Raw genomic sequence first — 20082 nt, 5'->3', positions numbered from 1 at the left:
TTTTTTTTTTTTTTTTTTTTGGCTTTTAACCAAACAGCAACTTTTACTGAGCTGCAGGTAGGGCTAGCCTAGCATGGCCAATGCAGCAGACTGCCCTCTGTGGCATGATAGGAACTGCAATGGTGTACACATCGGGGCTGCCCATTGGTGCTCACTAGGATGGCTCAGATGGGAGTACACACCAGGGTACTGGAAACCAGAACCAGCCAGTGTGGCCATGCGGCCTCTCCTCCAGGCCTAGCTAGGCCAATCCCCAGGCTCTGAGGCAGCACCTGCATCCTGGGCCTGTGAATTACTGCTGCCCTCACATCTCTGTGGGAGAAACATGACCAGCACCACAATCAGGATGACGAGTAGGCCAATGTCCACCATCAGCCCCAAGTAGATCTGGCAAAGGATGTTCTCCCAGCGCTTCTTCTGGGCCAAGGTCTTGGTTGTCCTGCTGAAGTCTGAGCTCATGTCCAGGAGTTGGTCTGAATGCTGCACCAGCTCTGCCAGTTTCCCATTGTACTCCAGGACTTTGTCAAAGTTGTTGAGCATGATTTCCATCACCTCGTCTGCCTGCTGCTGGCACTGCTCCAACTCTTTCCCTGCCATCTCTGCTGCTGTCTGGCCTGCTCCTGCTTCTCTGATAAGTCACTTTTTCATCTCTTGAAAAAACTCGACTTAGTCATGATATTTTGATTAATATCTTATAAGATTCAATTTCCTTTTATTTAGAATATTTGCATCTACATTCATATTACAGATTGTCCTTTCATTTTTTTTCTTCTAATTTTATCTTTGTTGAATATAGGTATCAAGGTCATACTAACTTCATACATAAAGTAAGGACATTCTCTCTTTTTCTGGAATCTGAACATTATAATAAAATTAGAATGTTCTGTTACTTATAATATTTGGTAGCAGTCACCTGTAAAACTGACGGGCCTACTGTTTTATTAGTAGATAAGTTCAGATAGATTTTTTTTTCCATTTCTTCAATGGCCATGACAGAGGTGATATTCAGAATATTTAAATAACCAACACTGCATGAAAACTAACTAGTCAACACTGATTTGGATGGCAGTGCTACAACTGGGTCCTGGATTTACGCTACTGTGTAAGAGGACTTTAGCTACTAGATCATACAGAGATCTTGAGGGAGGTATTCCTAGAAGAGGGGCCTGGATAGCCAAAGGGTGCCAGGATATCATGCCTGGGGATGATTCAGGATAGTGGCCATTTATCAATTATTATGGACATTCAGTTGTTTAATAACCACTTCAGCTGAACTTGTACTTATTGGTTAAATATCAGTCCTAGTAATAAGTCAATTTTAGGTTTTCTATTTCTTCTTTGGTCAGTTTTGCCAAGGTGTATTTTTTGAGTAAACTGTCTATTTTATCAAAGTTTTCAAGTATAGTGGCAGAAAGCTGTTCTTACTATCTTACTCTTTATTACATTTTTTGTTGTCTCCTTTTTCGTTGCTAAGATTTTTTTATTTGTATCTTCCTTTTTCTCTTAATGAATCTTACCCCAATCAGATTCGATTAACTTTTTCAAAGAGCAGTTCTTTAAAAAAAATCTTCATTTTATTTTCATTTTCAATTTCATTAATTTTTGCTTTTATCTTTTTATCATTTCCATACATGTACCTTCACTGGGTTTGCCCTTTTTAAATCTTTTTCCAACTTTTTGAGTGAGGTGCTTAGTTCATTGATTTTCAGTAGACCTTCTGATTTCACTATGCTTTTTTCTTTGATCCATGAATTATTTAGGAAATGAGTTTATAAATCTCCAAACATGCGAACTTTTAGTATCTGTGTTAACTAAACTGAACTGAGGTCAGGGAAAATGGTTTGCGTAAAACAATTCTTTGATATTGGTTGAGACTTACTTTATAGTCCAGTATGCACTCATTTTTGTACATGTTCTAAGTTTGCTTCACAGGATGTATTCACTATTTGTTGGAAGCAGAATTCTAAATATGCCTAATAGATCAAGATTATTAATATTAAAACCTATAGCCTTACTAATTTTTTTGGTCTATTTTATCTATTATTAAATAAAAGAATAGTGTTAATATTTTCCACTAAGATGGGGATTTTCACGTTTTTCTTATAATTCTGTCCATTTTTACTTTTTGTGGTTTGAGGCTATGTTATTAATTGTATACAGCATAAGAATTCTTTCATGTTCTAATGAAATAGAGGATTAATATATCATTTTTATCACTAATAATGCTCTATGCTTTAAACTCTATTTTGTCTGCTATTAATGTAAATATAACTGTTTTTCTTTGATTTGTATTTGCCTGTTATTTTTCCCATCATTTTACTTTCAAATTTTCTGTGTTTGTATGTTTTTAGTGGCTCTTTACAAAGAACATATAGTTTGGTTTTATTTTTTAATCTAATCTAACACTATCTTTTAACCGGCTACTTTAGTCCCTATACATTTATTGTGATTACTGATTTTTGGATTCTCTGCCTACCATATTTTTGTGCTTCCTAATTTACCTGTTTTTTAAAATGATTTTTCCCCCATCTTCTCTGCCTACATTGGATTAATCATGTTTTATTATCTTTTATCTTTCTACTATTTTGGAAGTTATCATTTATATCCCTATTCAAATTTTATTTCTGAATTTAAAAAATTATTTCTAAATTTTAACTAGTTTGATTTGGTCTAAAGATAATCAGCTCTATCCTCTGCTCACACAATATGGGAATCTGTAACATTACTTTAAGAATATCCCCTCTCTTTTTACATATGACCTCTGAAAAGGATATTTCATAAGTGATCCTGGTATATTATTATATTGTCATTTCACCATAGCTAGCAACAGGTATATTTTAATTATTTCTCAAATGTCAATTTCTCTTAAGGAGACATTTCATTGAAGTGCTTCACAACAGAAGAATTACCTACATTTTAGGTGAGACAACTGGTCCACTGTGCAAACTGTCCTGTGCACTGCAGGATGTTTAGAAACTGATCCCTGCAGACTAAATGCCAGTAGAAATCCTCTTCTCTCATAGTGACAATTAAATAATGTGTACCACATGTTATTTACAAACATTCCACTAGAGATCAGTACCACTCCAATAGAAAGACTAATTACTCTTAATGCATGGAAACAAAGTGTAAAAATTACAAAATAAATAGATTTAGAATTGAAGAACCAATGACTGAAAAATACTTCAGTTCCACAAAGGAAATAAAAATATTTTTTCTTATGTTCAGGAAACTCATCTTATAAACCATTTTTCATCATTAACTATACTACTTCCATATAATTTTCTCCAAATTTTTTAGTTGCAATATATGAGTAACTTCAAGTAACAAAAGAATCACTGACTGTTTTTCACAAAACTAGTTTCTTTCTTCTAAAGCTATATAAAAGCTAAGGCAGAACACTGAATTTGTTTATCATCTTAAAAAAATATTTTTATTTATAATCCTAACATAGTCTCCTATTCACAAACCTGTTGGTGTCCCAAATAATGACATTTCCATCAAATCCTGATGTTACTAAGAGTCTTGTATTAGTATCATATTCGATGTTCTTCACCCAGCTAGTGTGACCATGTAAAGTGCATACTTTGGTGTTCAGTTTTCTTAGATCCCATAGTGCTATTGTAGTGTCATCAGAGCAGGTAGCAAACAGCCGGTTATCAAGAAATCTGCAAAGCAGAAAAGAAAAACTGGTTTATTTAATCTCTTATTTAAGAAATCTTGAGAAACAGTCTCTATATTACCGAACCAAGAAAACAAACAAATAAGGACTACAAACTCATTGTATAAACCCAGTGATTCTTTAAAAAAATTTTTTTACTTAAATTTATTGGGGTGACATTGGTTAATAAGATTATATAAGCTTCAAGGGTAGAATTTTATACTAGATCATCTATATATTAATTGCATGTGTGCTCACCACCCAAAGTCTAGTCTCCTTCCATCACCATATATTTGACCCCCTTTACCCTCTTCGATCTCCCCCTAGCCTTGCCCTCTGGTAACCACCCTACTGTTGTTTGTGTCTATGGGTTTTTTTTGTTTATTTGTTTATTCATTGCTTTCTGCTTTATATCCCACATGAGTAAAATCATATGGTTCTTATCCAAAACCCAATGATTCTGCTATACAATAAACAGTAAGTAAAAATCACATAATCACAGGGAAGTATACTATAATTTAATGAGGGCCACATTGTAATTTTATCCATTTGTTTTACATTATTGATTTTTATTTGGAACTGAAAACAGTGGTGGGTGTTTAGAGAACAGTGCTAGAGAGAAAGAAAAACTTTAAAATCTATATAGGAAACATAAATGGTGAGAAAAAATTTAATAGGAGGCAGCAAATTTGGAAGATTTGATTGCCAAGAGAGAAATGTTAAGCATGAAGGATTCAAAATTATAAGAAATGTTTGCTCTGCTACAAGTAATATCTCTTTCTATTTAAAACACGCATTTAAAAATTGCTATTAAAATGCCATCATTTTCATCTTTTAATTCAAAGGCATTCCTCAAATAATCTCACTTAGCAATATTTTATTGGGACCAGTCAAGATTACAAGATAGACAATTAAAATATTCTATAATTCAGACTTTTAATTAATTATTCTACACTAATTTCTCAATCTTTAATGAGAATATATTTTATACAAATACTTAAAAAATAACAAACCTACCAATCGCATTTGAATTTCTTCCTAATTCAATATTAGGATTCTTTCTCTAATATATATTGTTATATATAGCTTCCTAATCGCTTGTAGAAGAAATTCTGGACTTTCTTCCAAGATAAAATTACAAATAATTCTTTCCTATTAGAAATCAACCTCAATATCCACAAACAACATAATGACCTTCTTGAAATTTAACATGGTTTTAAAATTCTAGGCCTTTGTTCAGACTGTTTCTGCTACCTGAAATCACTGTACCCCTACTCCTTGACCTGGCTAACACTTGCTTTCTTTTCAACATTCAGCTTCCATCCCCTCCAGAAAGCCTTCCCTCTCTATCTAGCATAGGGTAGATTTACCAATCTTCTAATCTCTTAAAATACTCTATACTTCTATTTAACTTAATATTACAGTGTACTTTACAGGGCTATAAACTTTACAAGGCTACAAACTCCTTGAAGGCAGGGCGAACCTGTCTGCATAGCTCATGGTTAGATCTGCAGTACTCAACACACGCACTGCCAGGTACATAATAAGCACTCACAAATATTTATTAAATGAATGAATGAGATAGGAGTTCACTGTTTAATGGAAAAGACATTACAAATATATATAAATAATTATACAAGATAATTGGGTGGAATAAGCAATGAAAAGAAGTCTGTTAGGAAAGACTTCATGGTGGTATCATTTGAAATGACTTTTTTAAAAGATGAGTAGGAACTCCCTATGTGGCCAAGGGTACAGAGGCATGTAAGGGGATGGTATACTTTGAGAGGCTATTAAGAGTACTGTGTATGCAAAAGTAGAAACAAACAGAGAATATATTACAGATTTATTCTATAACGATTCCCAATAACTATTTCTTAATTATAAATACACACCCATTGAAAATTTTTAAATGAAGAAAAAATTCACCACCCAAAATAACGTTATTGATATTTAGCTTATTTCCTGTATTTCAAACCTAATATTACTTTACAAATATTTTCCATGTCATTAAAGATTTATTGACAAAATCATTCTTAATGATTAAGTAGCATTCATTGTATGAATGAATTATAATCTTTTTTCTTTTTAAAATTAATATGTAATTGTTGGATGTTTAGATTGCTTCCATCTTTTCAATATTATAAAATACTATGATGAACATCTTAACAGCCAAATATTAATCACATCCCTAGTTATTTTTTTAAGTACATTTCCAGAAAAATGTATTGCTAAGTAAAAAGTGATTTTAAAAAATTTAGAGCTTTTGCTACATATAGCCAAATTATCCTCAAAAGAACATACTAATAAACCAGCAACAGTTAGGAGAGTGTCCATTTCTCCGAACTCTTGCCACACAGATATATTTTTTTAATTGCGCTAAGTACTAGAAAAGAAAAATCTTGCTTTAAGTTGAAACTTATTTTTAGTAAAGATTAACTTTTTCATATTAATTGGAAGATTAGATTTCTTTTGTGAATTATTGTTCATGTTCATTGCTCATTTTCCTACAGCAGTATTTTTTATTATTGATTTATAAAATCTTTATAACAATATATCTTAGTTTTTCAAATACAGCCTGTTGCATATAATTTACACATACATTTCTTTAATATGGATTGTATATTTTCTTACTGTATCAAAATTTTAATAATTATATTGTCAAATTCATTTTTCCCCTTATTTTTACTGTTGAAGCTTTTAAAGTAAAAATATTTTAATGATTTCCAAATCTGATAGTTTTATGATTGCAAAAAACACACAATAACAAAAGGCTACTAGAAAGGCAGTCAAATTTTTAAACTGATATCATCATAAGGGCATCTTCATACATTTGAAAATTTTAGAAAAATATATAACTAACATATTTTGTTTAGTCCACAGAAAATACTTAGATGCACATATGGATTCAAAACTCCAGTGAGATTATATTCTGTATGCCACAAAGGTCTACTTTAAAGGGTTTAAGGTAAGAGAGTGACATGATTAAATAATAGTTTCAAAAAGAAAGATCTCTTAGGTGGCCAAAACACTTGGATTTTCATACAAAAATAAAGTAGAGGATCAGTTTTTAAATTTTTGTCAATAAGGCTACTGAAAAAATTACCATCATTACATGAAAGTATATTTTACTAACAATAATGTAGAAAGAACATAATCTTAAAACAAAAGCTAATAATTTTGAATTGGATAAGTTTATCTTTAATAAAAAATTCAATGCATTGACTTTAGTTTTCTCATTTTTGCCTCAAAGTATTACCTGCTAAAATTTTAGGTATTAGAGAATCATTGGTAAAGAGAGTAGATAAATTATAGAGAATTAAGAAAGTAGAGTAGAAGACCAGTTAAAGCATCTACAATTCTTATTGCAAGAAAGCTAAGGCAGAGAATGTAAAGTTTTAGACAAGTTCTTGGAGATCTGACCCAATCTTCTCAAATTAAAACTCAGTCTAGCCTAATCAGTTGATAATTATAAAATATTTTTAACTCCATAGTCCTTCACACACACTGAGTTTCCAAATTATAGAACCTTTCCATATGTCCCCATCAAACCCCAACATATGATTATAACAGCTCGGGGTAAATTGACATCTAGATAAATTGAGGTCTTCGTTATCAGGAGATAAGTGGTAAGGGATAACAACAATTGAAATAGAAATAGAATTTTCTTAAAACAGCTACCAGTATTTCAGGGAACAATGTAAAGAAAGTGTTGTTGAGTTTTAATCTTAAAAAAAAAAAAAAACTAAAAATCACAAAAATAAGCTTTTTTTTCTACATTTATTTAACTATATGCAAATTCTTAGAATAAGGATAAATTAAATGTTTGGGTTTTTTTGCATAATCCTTCCAGTGAAATTATGACAGAAGAATATGGCATCCTTATTTCATACTTAAGTTTTGTACTATACGAGGGTCACTTCCGTATAATATTCAAGGGCTTTATCAATGTTCCCATTGATAAAGCTTTTCTTTAGTCCTGTGAGATATTTACATAATTTTTCGAAGTGTCTATCATGTCATCATTTGTCATTTTCTTTTCTCTAATTGGTAACTAGTCTAACTTTATCAAATCTTCATTTGCCAATAATTTTATATGTAACAGACCAGTTCTATAATATCACTCTCAGGGTTTTGTGAAATTCTATATCCTTTGCAAGGTAAGAAATTTCATGTTCCCAGTAATAAGTACTGCATTTTCTTTTTGAAATATAACAATCAAGAAAAGACCAACAAAGACAGTGAGAAGGAAAGTAGATCCTGGGATATTTAAATGGGTATTAATTTTTTCACTGCCATATCACTAAGTAAACATTTTTATGATAACCTCAGTTGTCTTCTGTAACCTCATAACTAGAGGCACCTTGATTATTAAATGGACTCTTAAATCCACATACAGAGTCCTCATGAATAAGTAAGCCTGTATAATGGGCTTAAGAATTTAAATTACATACTTTCCCTAAATATGAAGCAACAAAAAACACTCTTCACAACTATCAACATTTTTATTTTATAAGATAAGCGAACCTCAAAACTAAGAAATGAACTAGAAGACATTATTAAGTATGTGCAAAATGATGATCTAGAACCAGAGAGTGCATGCCCATATCTCTGAACAATACAGTGAGGTGGTCTAATGGGTATGAATTCCAGTTTATCACTTACTATATATAAGACCGTGGGCAAGTCTCTTTATCTGAGTTGTAGTTTCTTCATTCCTTAAAATGGGTACAATATCTGTCTCACATCAGGATACTGTGAGGATCAAACGATATAATATATAAAAAGTGCTTCACAAAAGGTTTGGCATATGGAAAACACTCAAAAAAATGGAAGTTAGTATTATTAATAGGTAATGCACACTTAAGCTCATGCCAGAGGATTCCTCAGATCCTTCTAAAAATTCTGAAGTTATATGAACTTCTGAAAAATCTTCAAAATCTGTTTTTCTAACCAACAGATAAGGAAATTCAAATTTGTAGGTGTGGGGTACTAGGGTAGGTACACGGATAGCAGCAAATGAGAGATGACATTGATAAGGAACACAAATTCTAACAGCAGATTATTCAGAGGTCATTTTGAGTAGGGGCAAACAACTTGGCATAAATCTTTTTGAGATAACAAAATTTTAAAGCATAAAATATTAGAAACATAGAGAAAATTATGAAGAATATAACACCTGTGATACCCACCACCCAGCTTTATCAAATTTTAACATTTTGTTATTGTTCAGATTTTTAAAAACATTACAAACACAGCTGAAGTACCCTGTATATCCCTCCCCAATCCCATTCCCCTTCCTCCCTCTCCAGAGGGAACCACTATCCAAAATTTGTTGTTTTTCACTCCCCATGCAAGTTTTTAATACCATGAATTCATAAGTATGTATCCTTAAACAATTTATAATATTATTTTGCATTCACTTTATTTTGTAAATACTTAATGAGCACCCACTACGTGCTAGGCACAATTCTAGGTGCTGGAGATAGAGCAGAGAACAGACAGACAAATACATGTCTTCATAAAGCTTATGTTTGTATATTTTTAAACTTTATATAAATGGTATCACATTGTACAGCTTATTCTACAATTTGCTTTTCTGGTTCAACCTTGAATTTCTGAGATGCATCTCAAATGCTGATACTTCTAGTTCATTCATTTTAACTGATGTATAGTATTCCATTGTATGTGTATAACAGAATTTATCTATCTTCCTCTCGATGGGGATTTGTTTTCAACTTCTATTACTAATGATGTTATAATGAACCTTCTTTACACATCAACTTACATACATGTGCTTTATTTTTTAAAACTGCTCTTCAATTTTTACCAGATATTAAATTGCTCTTCAAAATTATTTTACCAATTTATACTCCATCAATAATACCTAAGAGTTTCTATTTTTCAACATCTTTGCCAATATTTGTTATTTGTTATTTTTATTTGCACTTCCACAACTAGTAAGTTTGAAAATTTTTTCATATTTATTGCTTAAAATGATAAACACTGCATTTACAATATGTTGCTTGAAGTATTATAAGAAGTTTCTCTTATGTGATTCTCTGCCTGTTTTGTTCTTGGGTTAATTGTCATATATTCTGGACACTAAACCCTTTTTTAGTTATGTGCATTGAAAATATCTTCTCCCACCAGTCTATAGCTTACCTTCTCACAGTTATAATGTTTTTGGTTACTCTGAATTTTAATGCAGTTGAACTTATTAATATTTAATTACTAATGTGTTTTGATTCTTAAAAAATCCCTTCTCATCCTTAGAAAATAATATATTCTATATTTATTCTAAAGCTTTAAAGGTTTGCTTTCATAATTATGTCTATAACTGGCAGCTACTTTTAATTATGGTATGAGACTAAAATCTAATTTTATTTTAATTTTTCATATACATAACCAATTCTCTGTTTTCTATTCTCCTGCCTCCATACTGATTTATAACATCCCTGCTGCCATATGTCAAATTTCTGGAAGCTCTATTCTATTCCATTGGTCATTTAATCCCTGTCCTAAGATTACATTTGATTTCAGGAGGGATGAGTTACTCTCATCATCTTAGTTTTCTTCAAAATTGTCTCAGATATTCTTGGCACTTTGCTGTTCATTATGAATTTTAAAATCAAGTTAAAAAAGAAAAACCTGTTGATATTCTGATTAAAGCTACACTAAATTTACAGACTAATTTGGGAAGAATTGACTTCTTTATGATACTGAGTTTTCTCCTCCAGATAAGATTTGTATTCATTTTTGCACTTTGTAGATACCTGGCAGCACTACCAACCTGAATCTAATTTTAAATTGTTAGGTGGAGAGTTTTGGACCATATGGTAATATGAATTTAGACCTCATACATGCATGAAAATTGGCTTGTAGTTAGAAATTCAGAAGAGATTTTCTGACACAACTCTATCCAATGTCACAGTCTAGATGAACAAGGTGGTTTATTTCTAGGTCACTTTTATGCTGAAAGTGTAACCCTTTGGAGTCCCAACCTTATGCCAAGTTTTCTACTAGACTCCCCACCTTCGACTAGCCCTAGAATTAACTCTCCTGTTCTCTGTACTCCTCATACATGTCAAACAGAAACTCCAGGTTACGAGCATTTGGCCCATGCATCCATGGTAAAAGGCAGCTGAATACCTCCCTTGAATTCCTACTTCTAGTTCACCTTTGGCCTACAATTCCTTTCTTTCTTATCAGCTTGACTATACCTTAAAAATAAATTTAAAATTTAATCTAGCATTTATATTTTTAGTAGAAAGTTTGTTCAGAATATTTTAAAATCTGTAGCTTAATTTTTATTTGCTTGATTTACTGGTTTTGGATGGAACTGTATTAAAATCTCTCACTATGATTACAGACTTGTAATTCTTTATCATTCCATTTTCACTTTGTATATTTCAAGTTGCACATAAGTTCATGATTATATACCTTTTTGGTAGACTTTCCCTTTTATATCTATTGTTGCATTTCATCTTTATTAAAGCCTTGGCCTTCTGTTTGTCCAATAATAATAATCCATATCAGTTTTCTCTTCCCATTTCTGGGCAGTTTTATTTTTGATAGCTCTATAAAGAGTATATAGATGATTTTTTAAATTCAAATTGCTGTCTCTGTGTCTTTTAATAAAGATCGATCCATTTATACTAACTGTGAACTATTCATATATTTGGAACTATTTATACTTCTTATTTTCTATTTATTATACCTTTCCTTTGCTTTTGTGTGTGTGTGTGTGTGTATGTTTTTGTTGTTTTCTTTTTTTTTACTTTTTAAGCTTTCCTGTCTTCTAATGAACTCATCAAGTTTTCGGTATTCTCTTTTCCCCCTCTTCTGCTGGTTTGGAAGTGATAAACTATATTTCTATTATTTTAGTTACTTTTAGTTTAGTTTTTTTCATCATATATATTTAATTATGCATTGTTCTAAAAGAGTCTGAAATTACTTAATATTTCTGTCTCCTCCTGAACGTGACATTGACCTTAATATATTACACCTTCCCACTGAGCAAAGCTCCCCTATACATACAACCTATTTGTTGTTATTCTCCGGTCTGAATTGAGATGTGCTCTATGTGTAAAACATACACTGGAATTTGAAGATTTAGCATCAAAAAAATTAAACTATTTCAATAAATTTTATACTGATTATATGTTGAAATAATATTTTAGACATCCTGGGTTAAGTAAAACATTATTAAAAATTAACTTCACGTTTCTTCTTTTTTAATGTGACCACTAGAAAATTTAAAATTACATATGTGACTAGAATTCAGTTCTATTGGATAGTGCTAATCTAGAATTTCAGTTTTAACTTTGTTTCAAATGTACCCTCCAACAAAAACAACTCTAAATTATCTTTCTGTTATTAAAAATTAATAACATTTACCACTTCACCTAATTATTAAAGTTCTTCATTCTAGAATAATAGTTTACCTGGATATGATACGGTATTGCCTCAGTATTTAAGATATTATCCCATTTTTTCCTACCGTCAACTGTTGCTGATGAGAAACCTTCTATTAGTTTAATTATTGTACCTCTGTAGGTAATTAGACTTCTAACTTTTGTGGTTTTTAAGATTTTCTCTTTGTCTTTGATATTTTAGAATTTCACCATAACCTGTCTAGATGTGGATTTATCTTGATTTTTAGCCTACTTGACATTCTAGAGTTTATTTTTGATAGGATTCATGTCCTTCTTTAATGCTAAAAATTTTCTCAGCGTTCTGTGTTTTCAAAAAGTAGTTCTTTTTGAAAGATCTTTGCATCTTCTTTTTTTGTAAGTCTTGTATATAGTTGGAGTTTCTCAATTAATCCTGTTTTTTAACTACTCTTTCATATTTATATCTTTTTTCTGTGTTCTGGATGAATTGTTTAATACTATTTCTAACCCATTAATTCTATCATCAATATTTAAAAGGTAAATTTATCCCATCTATTGAGTTTTATATATCAACTACGTTTTTAATTTCCAAGAATTCTAGTTGGTTCTTTACTACATTAACCTGTCTTTGTTTCATCTCTTTCATTTCATAAATTTTGAGCTCTCTTTAAATGGAAAGTACCCCTTACCGTTTCTTTGAGCATCCTAAAAATGCTTTAAAGTTTCCTCTAATCAATGGAATACTATGCAGCCGTTAAAAAGAATAAGATCATCCCATGGATACTAATATGGAATAATTTCTAAATATGTTATTAAGTGAAAAAGCCAAGGAATATAATAGTATGTGTAGAATGCTACCATTTATATAAAAGTGTATGTATGTGTGTTTATATATGCTTGGACATGCACAAACTATCTCAGAAAGGATAGTAAGAAATTGGTAATAGTGGTTACTTCTGGGGAGGGGAACTGGATGGCCAGGGGACGGAGGTGGGAGATAGACTTACTTTTCACTGTTTACCCTTTTGTACCTTTGAATATTGTACCACGTGCATGTATAACCTAGTCAAAAAAAATAAATAAAATAATTTATTTTTAAAAATAAAGTCTTTGTTGGACTACTCCATAAAATTAATTTCATCTAGAGAAAATGCCTGTTCTAGCTGCTGGTTTTGTTATGACATTAATGTTAGATGTCTTCATGAGTTTTGGAATTTTGGTTATAGGCTCATTTTGAGTAGGAAAGGTTTATAATTTTTTTTTCTCTCTCTCTTCCTAGTTAATGGTTTTATAGTTGCCCCCACTTGGACTTCTGGACCCCTAATCCACAACTAGACCTTATGACATTAAGGCCTCCAGTTTCATGATAATATTGGAGCTATCACATATATACATTCAATCATTAACTTAGCAATGGCTCCATTAGTTCATGAGGCTGTGTCTTTACCAGCTAAAACCTATAGCCCAGGGTAGTAAATAGCTTTTTCTTTCTTTCTTCAGCTTTTCATGAATGAAACAGGCGTTCCACCCAAAATCCTGGCTTCATGTAGTAGTTCTGGATCTGGTTTCTGCCTCACATGAAGCATTTTAGTACTTTTGATTTTTGATAGGAGACAAGTGACTGCATGTCAGTACCAGGCTGAAACCCAGTAAGCCTGTGATTTAAACCCTCCTACTAGCTTTGTGTCTGTGTTCTGTTTCTGGCCCACAAAGATGTTTATTGTTGTTGCAGAGCCTAGCTATATCTTTTGTTATTTAATCATTTGTTCTGTGTTTGGAACATAGGAGTTGCATTAAAACTCAGTATGTCACCTTGACTAAAAGTAATTTCCACATTTTTTTCAACATTAAAAGTAATTATTATAAAAGTATTATAATCTCTTTACATAAAGTTTAGAAAATAGAAAATTACTCATAATCCATCCATTCCAACTCATCCACTGTTAGCATTTTAAAATATTTCCTTCTAATCATTTTTCTTTTGCATCATGTCATATCGGTACAATTTTTATTATTTTAACCTATATTATCCTAAGGATTTGTCCATGTTGATATATAGACTTTGTGACCATCATTTTAATGACTGCATATTAATCCACCAAACTGTTCAACTGTCATTTACTTTCCATATTGTTGAGAATTTAAGAGCTTCCAACACAGTATAAAGACTTTCTCTGTGTTTATGTGCTTTTTCCCTTTGATAGTTTGAATTTCGGGGGTGGTGGTGACACAGGCTAAGTAATGGGACTGCCATGCCATAATTCTATACAGATCATTAGCTCAAAGGCATTAGGACTATTTTAATACTGGCTGAGGTTCATAATAATGACCATGATTAAAAGGAGAAAAAGAAAATCATATGGAAGTGAAAAATCCATTTCAGAAAGATTCTAATCCAAAATAGTTAACAAGTTTTATAATTAAAGAGAAGTTTCACAAAGGAAAAGATTCACAATTCACAAATGTGCATCATCTAGCACTGATAGACAAGGCATTACAAATTTTCATGAACTTCCAAAACAATATTTTGGATCACACTAATAAAGTTCACTTTTTCACTATAATACTAACCTGATATTATTCACACAGTCTTCATGAGCTTCAGAAAGTGTTTTTATGTGCTTTGATGATATAGGGTCAAAAAGCAGAACTTCAGTCTGTTCACAAGCAACTGTTAGCACTGACCTGAAAGCAAATGACACATTTTTCTTTAATTTTCTAGCATTCTCTAAATAGTGATGTTCATTTATTTATAATTACACAAGCTATAAGTGAATAACTTCTTTTTGCCCATGTTAGTAGCAAATATTTAAAATATTGACATTATCTGCTATTGGCAATATTAAGAAATGATACTCTCATACATTATGGTATAAACTGTGGTAACAGCTTATATTTGGAGAGTACCAGTATCTAACAAAATTTTAATGTGCATACTTTTTTGACTTAGTAGTTTTTTTGGGGGGGAATTTAATCTAGAGATATAATCATTCATAAATATAAAAAAGCATTTGTAAATATATGCTTCATTGTAAGGAGAAACTGAAAGAAAACTGAAGTACATGAAAGAAGGAATGATTAATTATATAAGTCATGGTACACACTACTGCACAATATGGTGCAACATTTAAAAAGGGATAGCTTATGGATATGATATGAGAAAAGCTGGTTGCAGAAAAACATGCATAGATGAGGCAACTTAGGGGAAAAATCATATGTAACAAAATTATGTATTTAACAGCACTTATTAAAGATCTGAAAAAGATCTGGCATATATCCTACGAGTTAGATACAGTCAAACAATCTTTTCTTTTATGGCTTTTTCAGTATTATCTAGTTTCAACCCTTCCTTATTACAAAGTTATATTATTATAAATCTTTTATAAGCCCCATTTTGATTTCTGAAAATCTATTGTCTTTTATTGACTTTGATTAAATCTAATTTGCTGTGGGCATTGCTCTTTCACATTAAATCTAGCATATAAAATTCTGAGTCTTTGAAACAAATCTTCCCAATTTATAGTTCCAATAACAAATGGAATTTTGTACACTTAAGATGAAATTGTATATGATAGAATTTTAAATAGTTAAACTCTTCTATTCAGAACAAACTTTTTAGATAAAGTGGGAAAGGGAAAAAAATCTACTAAATTAAAATTTTTTCCAGATTTAATAACCATGAAATTGTCTTTTTTTTAAAGGGTGTCTGCATAAACCTTTTTTGAGATACCTGGACTTCAAAAGTTTAATAATTTGTGCTAGTTGATCATCATAAGTAAAAAATAATTCAAATTAATAACTATAATTTTAGGAAATGTAAGTAAAAACAGCAACTTCTTTTTGTTAGTCAAAAGTCATGGAATGAACTTTTCTCCATTTTGTTCATAAAAGTAAATGAATCAATGATTCTGGGAGTCTTAACATTGTAAATAAAAGATCTATAAAACAGATAGTCATTATTTTTGCTTTAATCCAATTATAATCTATTTTTGTACACGGCATGATTGGTAACTTTTAAAAATGTTTATCATGAAGGGAAAAAAAATGGCGTAGATGATAAAGACTCTGATCAAAGTTGTGACGGAAACAAGGAGCAGTAGCAAGGAAAAATCGCCTGGAATCTAGAGGAACAAGCAAGCCATATAACTAGGGAGAAGTCCAAGAAAGCACCCTGCAACCGCAGAAGGTAGGACGGGGCGAGGACACTGGGCTGCCCAGTCCCGAGCGGCTGAGTGAGACGGAGGCTGTGGCAGCAGCAGCGGCAGAATCCTCTTAAAAGGGCCACAGATTTTCGAGGTGATGGACCTGTTCACTCTGAGCACCAGTGCCGATTTGGCTGCGCACAGAGGGCACCAGAGACTTACAGGGAGACATTGTCAGAGTAAGGGCCTAAGGGAGACTCACTCTGTACAGAAGTGCTGGCGGTATCAATTATTCCCTGCTGAGCCCACCCCCACTACCAGTGCGCCAGACACAGCGCCGCCATAGCTGTGACATCATCACATAACAGGTCGCTCTGCCCAGAGGATTCCCCGAAACAATGCCTCCCCCAACTCACGGCTCCTCCCAAGCTGCATCCTGGTATAGCCTCAGTGGGTCAGATGCTCCTTGCTGAGCAGCACCTAGACTCACACTGCAGACAGCTGGCCTCAGTTTCTGGTGTGGCTTTTTGAGGCAACTATAAGCACATCATCTGTGGATTGCTTGTTGCATCTTAACAGGTGGCCCTGAAGGGGCACAGGCTGGGGATAAATTTGGCCTGCAGCTAAACCCCTCTCAGGACTATGCCACCGGACACCTACTTCACAAATCCATACTAATAAGACTGGGAGACTTAGGAGCTTTGCTTAGTACATAGAAACAGACACAGAAAGGCAGCCAACATGGGAAGACAAAGAAGCAGAAACTATATGAGAGAACAGAATAGAGATCCAGATATAATGGAGTTAAGTAATCTAACAGATGCAGAGTTCAAAACACTAGTTATAAAGATGCTCAATGAACTTTTGGGAAGTGTAGATAAATTCAGCGAGAACTTCAACAAAGAGATAAAAAACATAAAAATGGAAATGGAAATTATAAAAGGGAATCAGTCTGAAATGAAGAACACATTATCTGAGATGAGAAGTATATTAAATGGAATAAACAAATGAATAAACAAAGTAAATAAAGAAGAGGATCACATGACCTATCTAGAAGACAGGAAAGCCAATCAGGACACTCAATCAGAATGGCAAGAAAAAAGATGCCAAGACTATAAAAATAATTTAAAGAGGATATGAGACACTATTAAGACTCCAAATATTAGTCTGATTGGCGTAACTGAAGAAAACCAAGATGTTGAACAGCTGTTTAAAGAAATAATGATGGAAAACTTTCCTAACCTAGTGAAGGAAATGGACATAAAACCTCAGGAAGCTCAGAGAATTCTAAAAATCAGGGATCCAAAGAGGCCCACACCAAGACACATCATAATTAAAATGCCAAAGGTTAAATACAAAAAAAAGAATATTAAAAGCAGCAAGAGAAAAACAAATAATTACCCATAAGAGTGGCAGCTGATTTCTCAAAAGAAACTATGCAGGACAGAAGGCTTGTCAAAAAATATTCAACAGGATGAAGACCCAGGATCTACAACCAAGAATAATTTATCCAGCAAAGCTATTATTTAGAGTTGAAGGACAAATAAAGAGCTTCCCAGACAAAAATAAGGTAAAGGAATTTATCACCACTAAGCCAGTATTACAGGAAATGTTAGAAGGACTTCTTTAAGAAGAAAAAACATGTATCAAAAACAGAAATAAAGAATGGTAACAACTACATTCCTATCAATAAGTACTTTAAATGGAAAAGAATTAAGTGCTCCAACCGAAAGATAGAGTGGTTGAAAGGATAAGAAAACAAGGCCCCTACATATGAAAAGGAAAGGGATGCTAAAAGATATTGCTTTGATGGACCTAGAAGGTATTTAAGTCAGACAGAGAAAGATAAACACTATATGATTTCACTTATGCAGAACCTAAGGAATAAAAAGAACAAACTAATTCAAAACAGACTCACAAATATAGTGGACAATTTGGTGTCGGACAGAGGCGAGAGGGGTTTAGGGGGCTGGGAGAATGAAGTGAAGGGCTAAAGAAGTACAAATTAGTAGAAGATGGATGGTCACAGGGATGGAGAGCACTGCATAGGGAATGCAGTTAGCATTAATACATTGGCTAGGTAGAGGGTCAAGGGAGGGAGGGTGCAATTGGGGGGATCATTTTATGAACTATATAGATATCTAACCAATGTACTGTATACTTGAAACTAAATTAAAAATTAATAATAAATAAAATCTATTTTAAAAATTAAAAAAATAAAAATGTATATAATTTGTCTCAATACCAAAGCCTACACTTTTCTCATTGGTTTTGAAATGCCATCTTTATGATATATGTTTTGTTTTTGTACTCTATATTCTATTCTATGCAATTCCATCACATCATTTTAATTTCTAAAAGGTTTATAGTATATTTGATATGTGGCAAGGCAAGATTGCTTTATTGCTTTATAAACATTTTAATAAACATTGCTTTATAAACATTTTTGGGGGGCTAATATGCTTTCTCTTCCAAATGAACTTTAGATATAGCATGTCAGGGCTTACTAAAATATCTTATTGGTATTTTTTATTGGGATGTCCTGACTTTACAAATTAATTTAGTAGAATTTATATCATACAATATTGCATCATTCCATCAATAATATGCATACTTTTCCACATATTCAAGATTTACTTAGCAAGAGTATTTTGGCAATTCTCAGACCTTTGGACATCCTTATACATTTAGAATCAACTTAACAAGTTATATACACACACACAAATCCAGATGTGGATTTTAATTGCGATTGTTATAAATCTATAGAAAAGCTTGCATAGGATTGACATCTTTACAATATGGGGTCTTCCAATCCATGAACATGACATATCTCCATTTACCATGGAGATTCTCCATATGGGTCTTGCCTACTTTTTGTTAAGATTTATTCCTGGGTACCTGCCATTTTTTAAAATGCTTTTATAAATGTTCTTTTAAAAATTGTACTTTGTTGCTGGTATACAGAAATGCAACTGATTTTTAAAATATTTATCCATCGATATTGCTATTTTAATACTTTATCTGTAGGTTATTTTTGTTTTCTTTATCAGTAATCATCATCATCTACAAACAATTGCTTTTTTTAATAATTTTTTTCCTTGCTGCACTAGTTAGGACTTTTAGTACTATGTTGAATAGAACTGTTAATATAGCAGGCACTCTTGTCTTATTCCTGATCTTTAAGAATACATTCACCATTTCATTATTAACTACAATGTCTGCTGTAGGGTTTTTTTGGGGTGGTGGTGGTGGTGGTAGATTCCTATTATTGGATTAAGGAAGTTTTCTTCTACTACAAATTTGCTAAGTTTCTTTATTCATCAGTATATGTTAAATTGTATAAAATACTTCCTAACATTTATGGAAATTATATTTTTCCTTTAAGATGTTAATGTAGTGGTTTACATTAATTTATTTTCTAATGTCAAATCAACATTTCATTTCTACCATATTGCTAGATTCATTTAGCTAAAATGGTGTGCTCACATCTGGCTTACCTCCTTTTACAGATCTTAGCCTTGAAATTTCTTCATTGCCTTAATCCTCCAATCTTTTCAAAATAAGCTTTTCATATCTTACATTAAATATTTTACATTTTCTCTAGTTTTTCTAATTGTTCTCAGAGGGTTGGTCCAAACCACTTACTTTGCTACTTTTGGAGAGCTAATCTCACCTTTTGCATCTACAGTTATATCCCCTTTTTCATTCTTAATATGTTTATTTGGGCATTCTCTTGATCAATGAGTGTTTTTCAATTTCATTTGTCTTTTCAAAGACAATTTTTTCTCTCCGTTGGGCATTTCTATTGAATTTTAAATTTTCACTAATTCTATTTTTTATTACTGAATTTCATTCCTTCTCCTTTTTTCAGATTTACTTTGAT

The 20082-nt window shown here is 32.1% G+C and overlaps 1 protein-coding gene and 1 pseudogene across 1 annotated transcript in view; both read right to left on the bottom strand.

The window, feature by feature from the left end:
• Nucleotides 1-20082, bottom strand: part of DCAF10 (DDB1 and CUL4 associated factor 10) — a 43482-nt gene that overhangs the window by 16433 nt on the left and 6967 nt on the right. Inside the window, exons 2-3 of the mRNA XM_011366219.2 lie at nucleotides 14629-14742; nucleotides 3471-3668 (exon numbers count right to left, since the gene is read on the bottom strand). Coding sequence (XP_011364521.1) covers nucleotides 3471-3668; nucleotides 14629-14742 — 312 coding nt within the window. The remainder of the gene's footprint in view (nucleotides 1-3470; nucleotides 3669-14628; nucleotides 14743-20082) is intronic.
• The window catches only part of LOC105296267, a 23271-nt pseudogene continuing 3199 nt past the window's right edge, over nucleotides 11-20082 (bottom strand).

This window comes from Pteropus vampyrus, unplaced genomic scaffold, assembly GCF_000151845.1.
Source record: "Pteropus vampyrus isolate Shadow unplaced genomic scaffold, Pvam_2.0 Scaffold123, whole genome shotgun sequence".
Taxonomy (NCBI): Eukaryota; Metazoa; Chordata; class Mammalia; order Chiroptera; family Pteropodidae; genus Pteropus; species Pteropus vampyrus.
The sequence above is the reverse complement of the archived record's forward strand: the minus strand, read 5'-3'. Positions and strand labels throughout refer to the sequence as shown.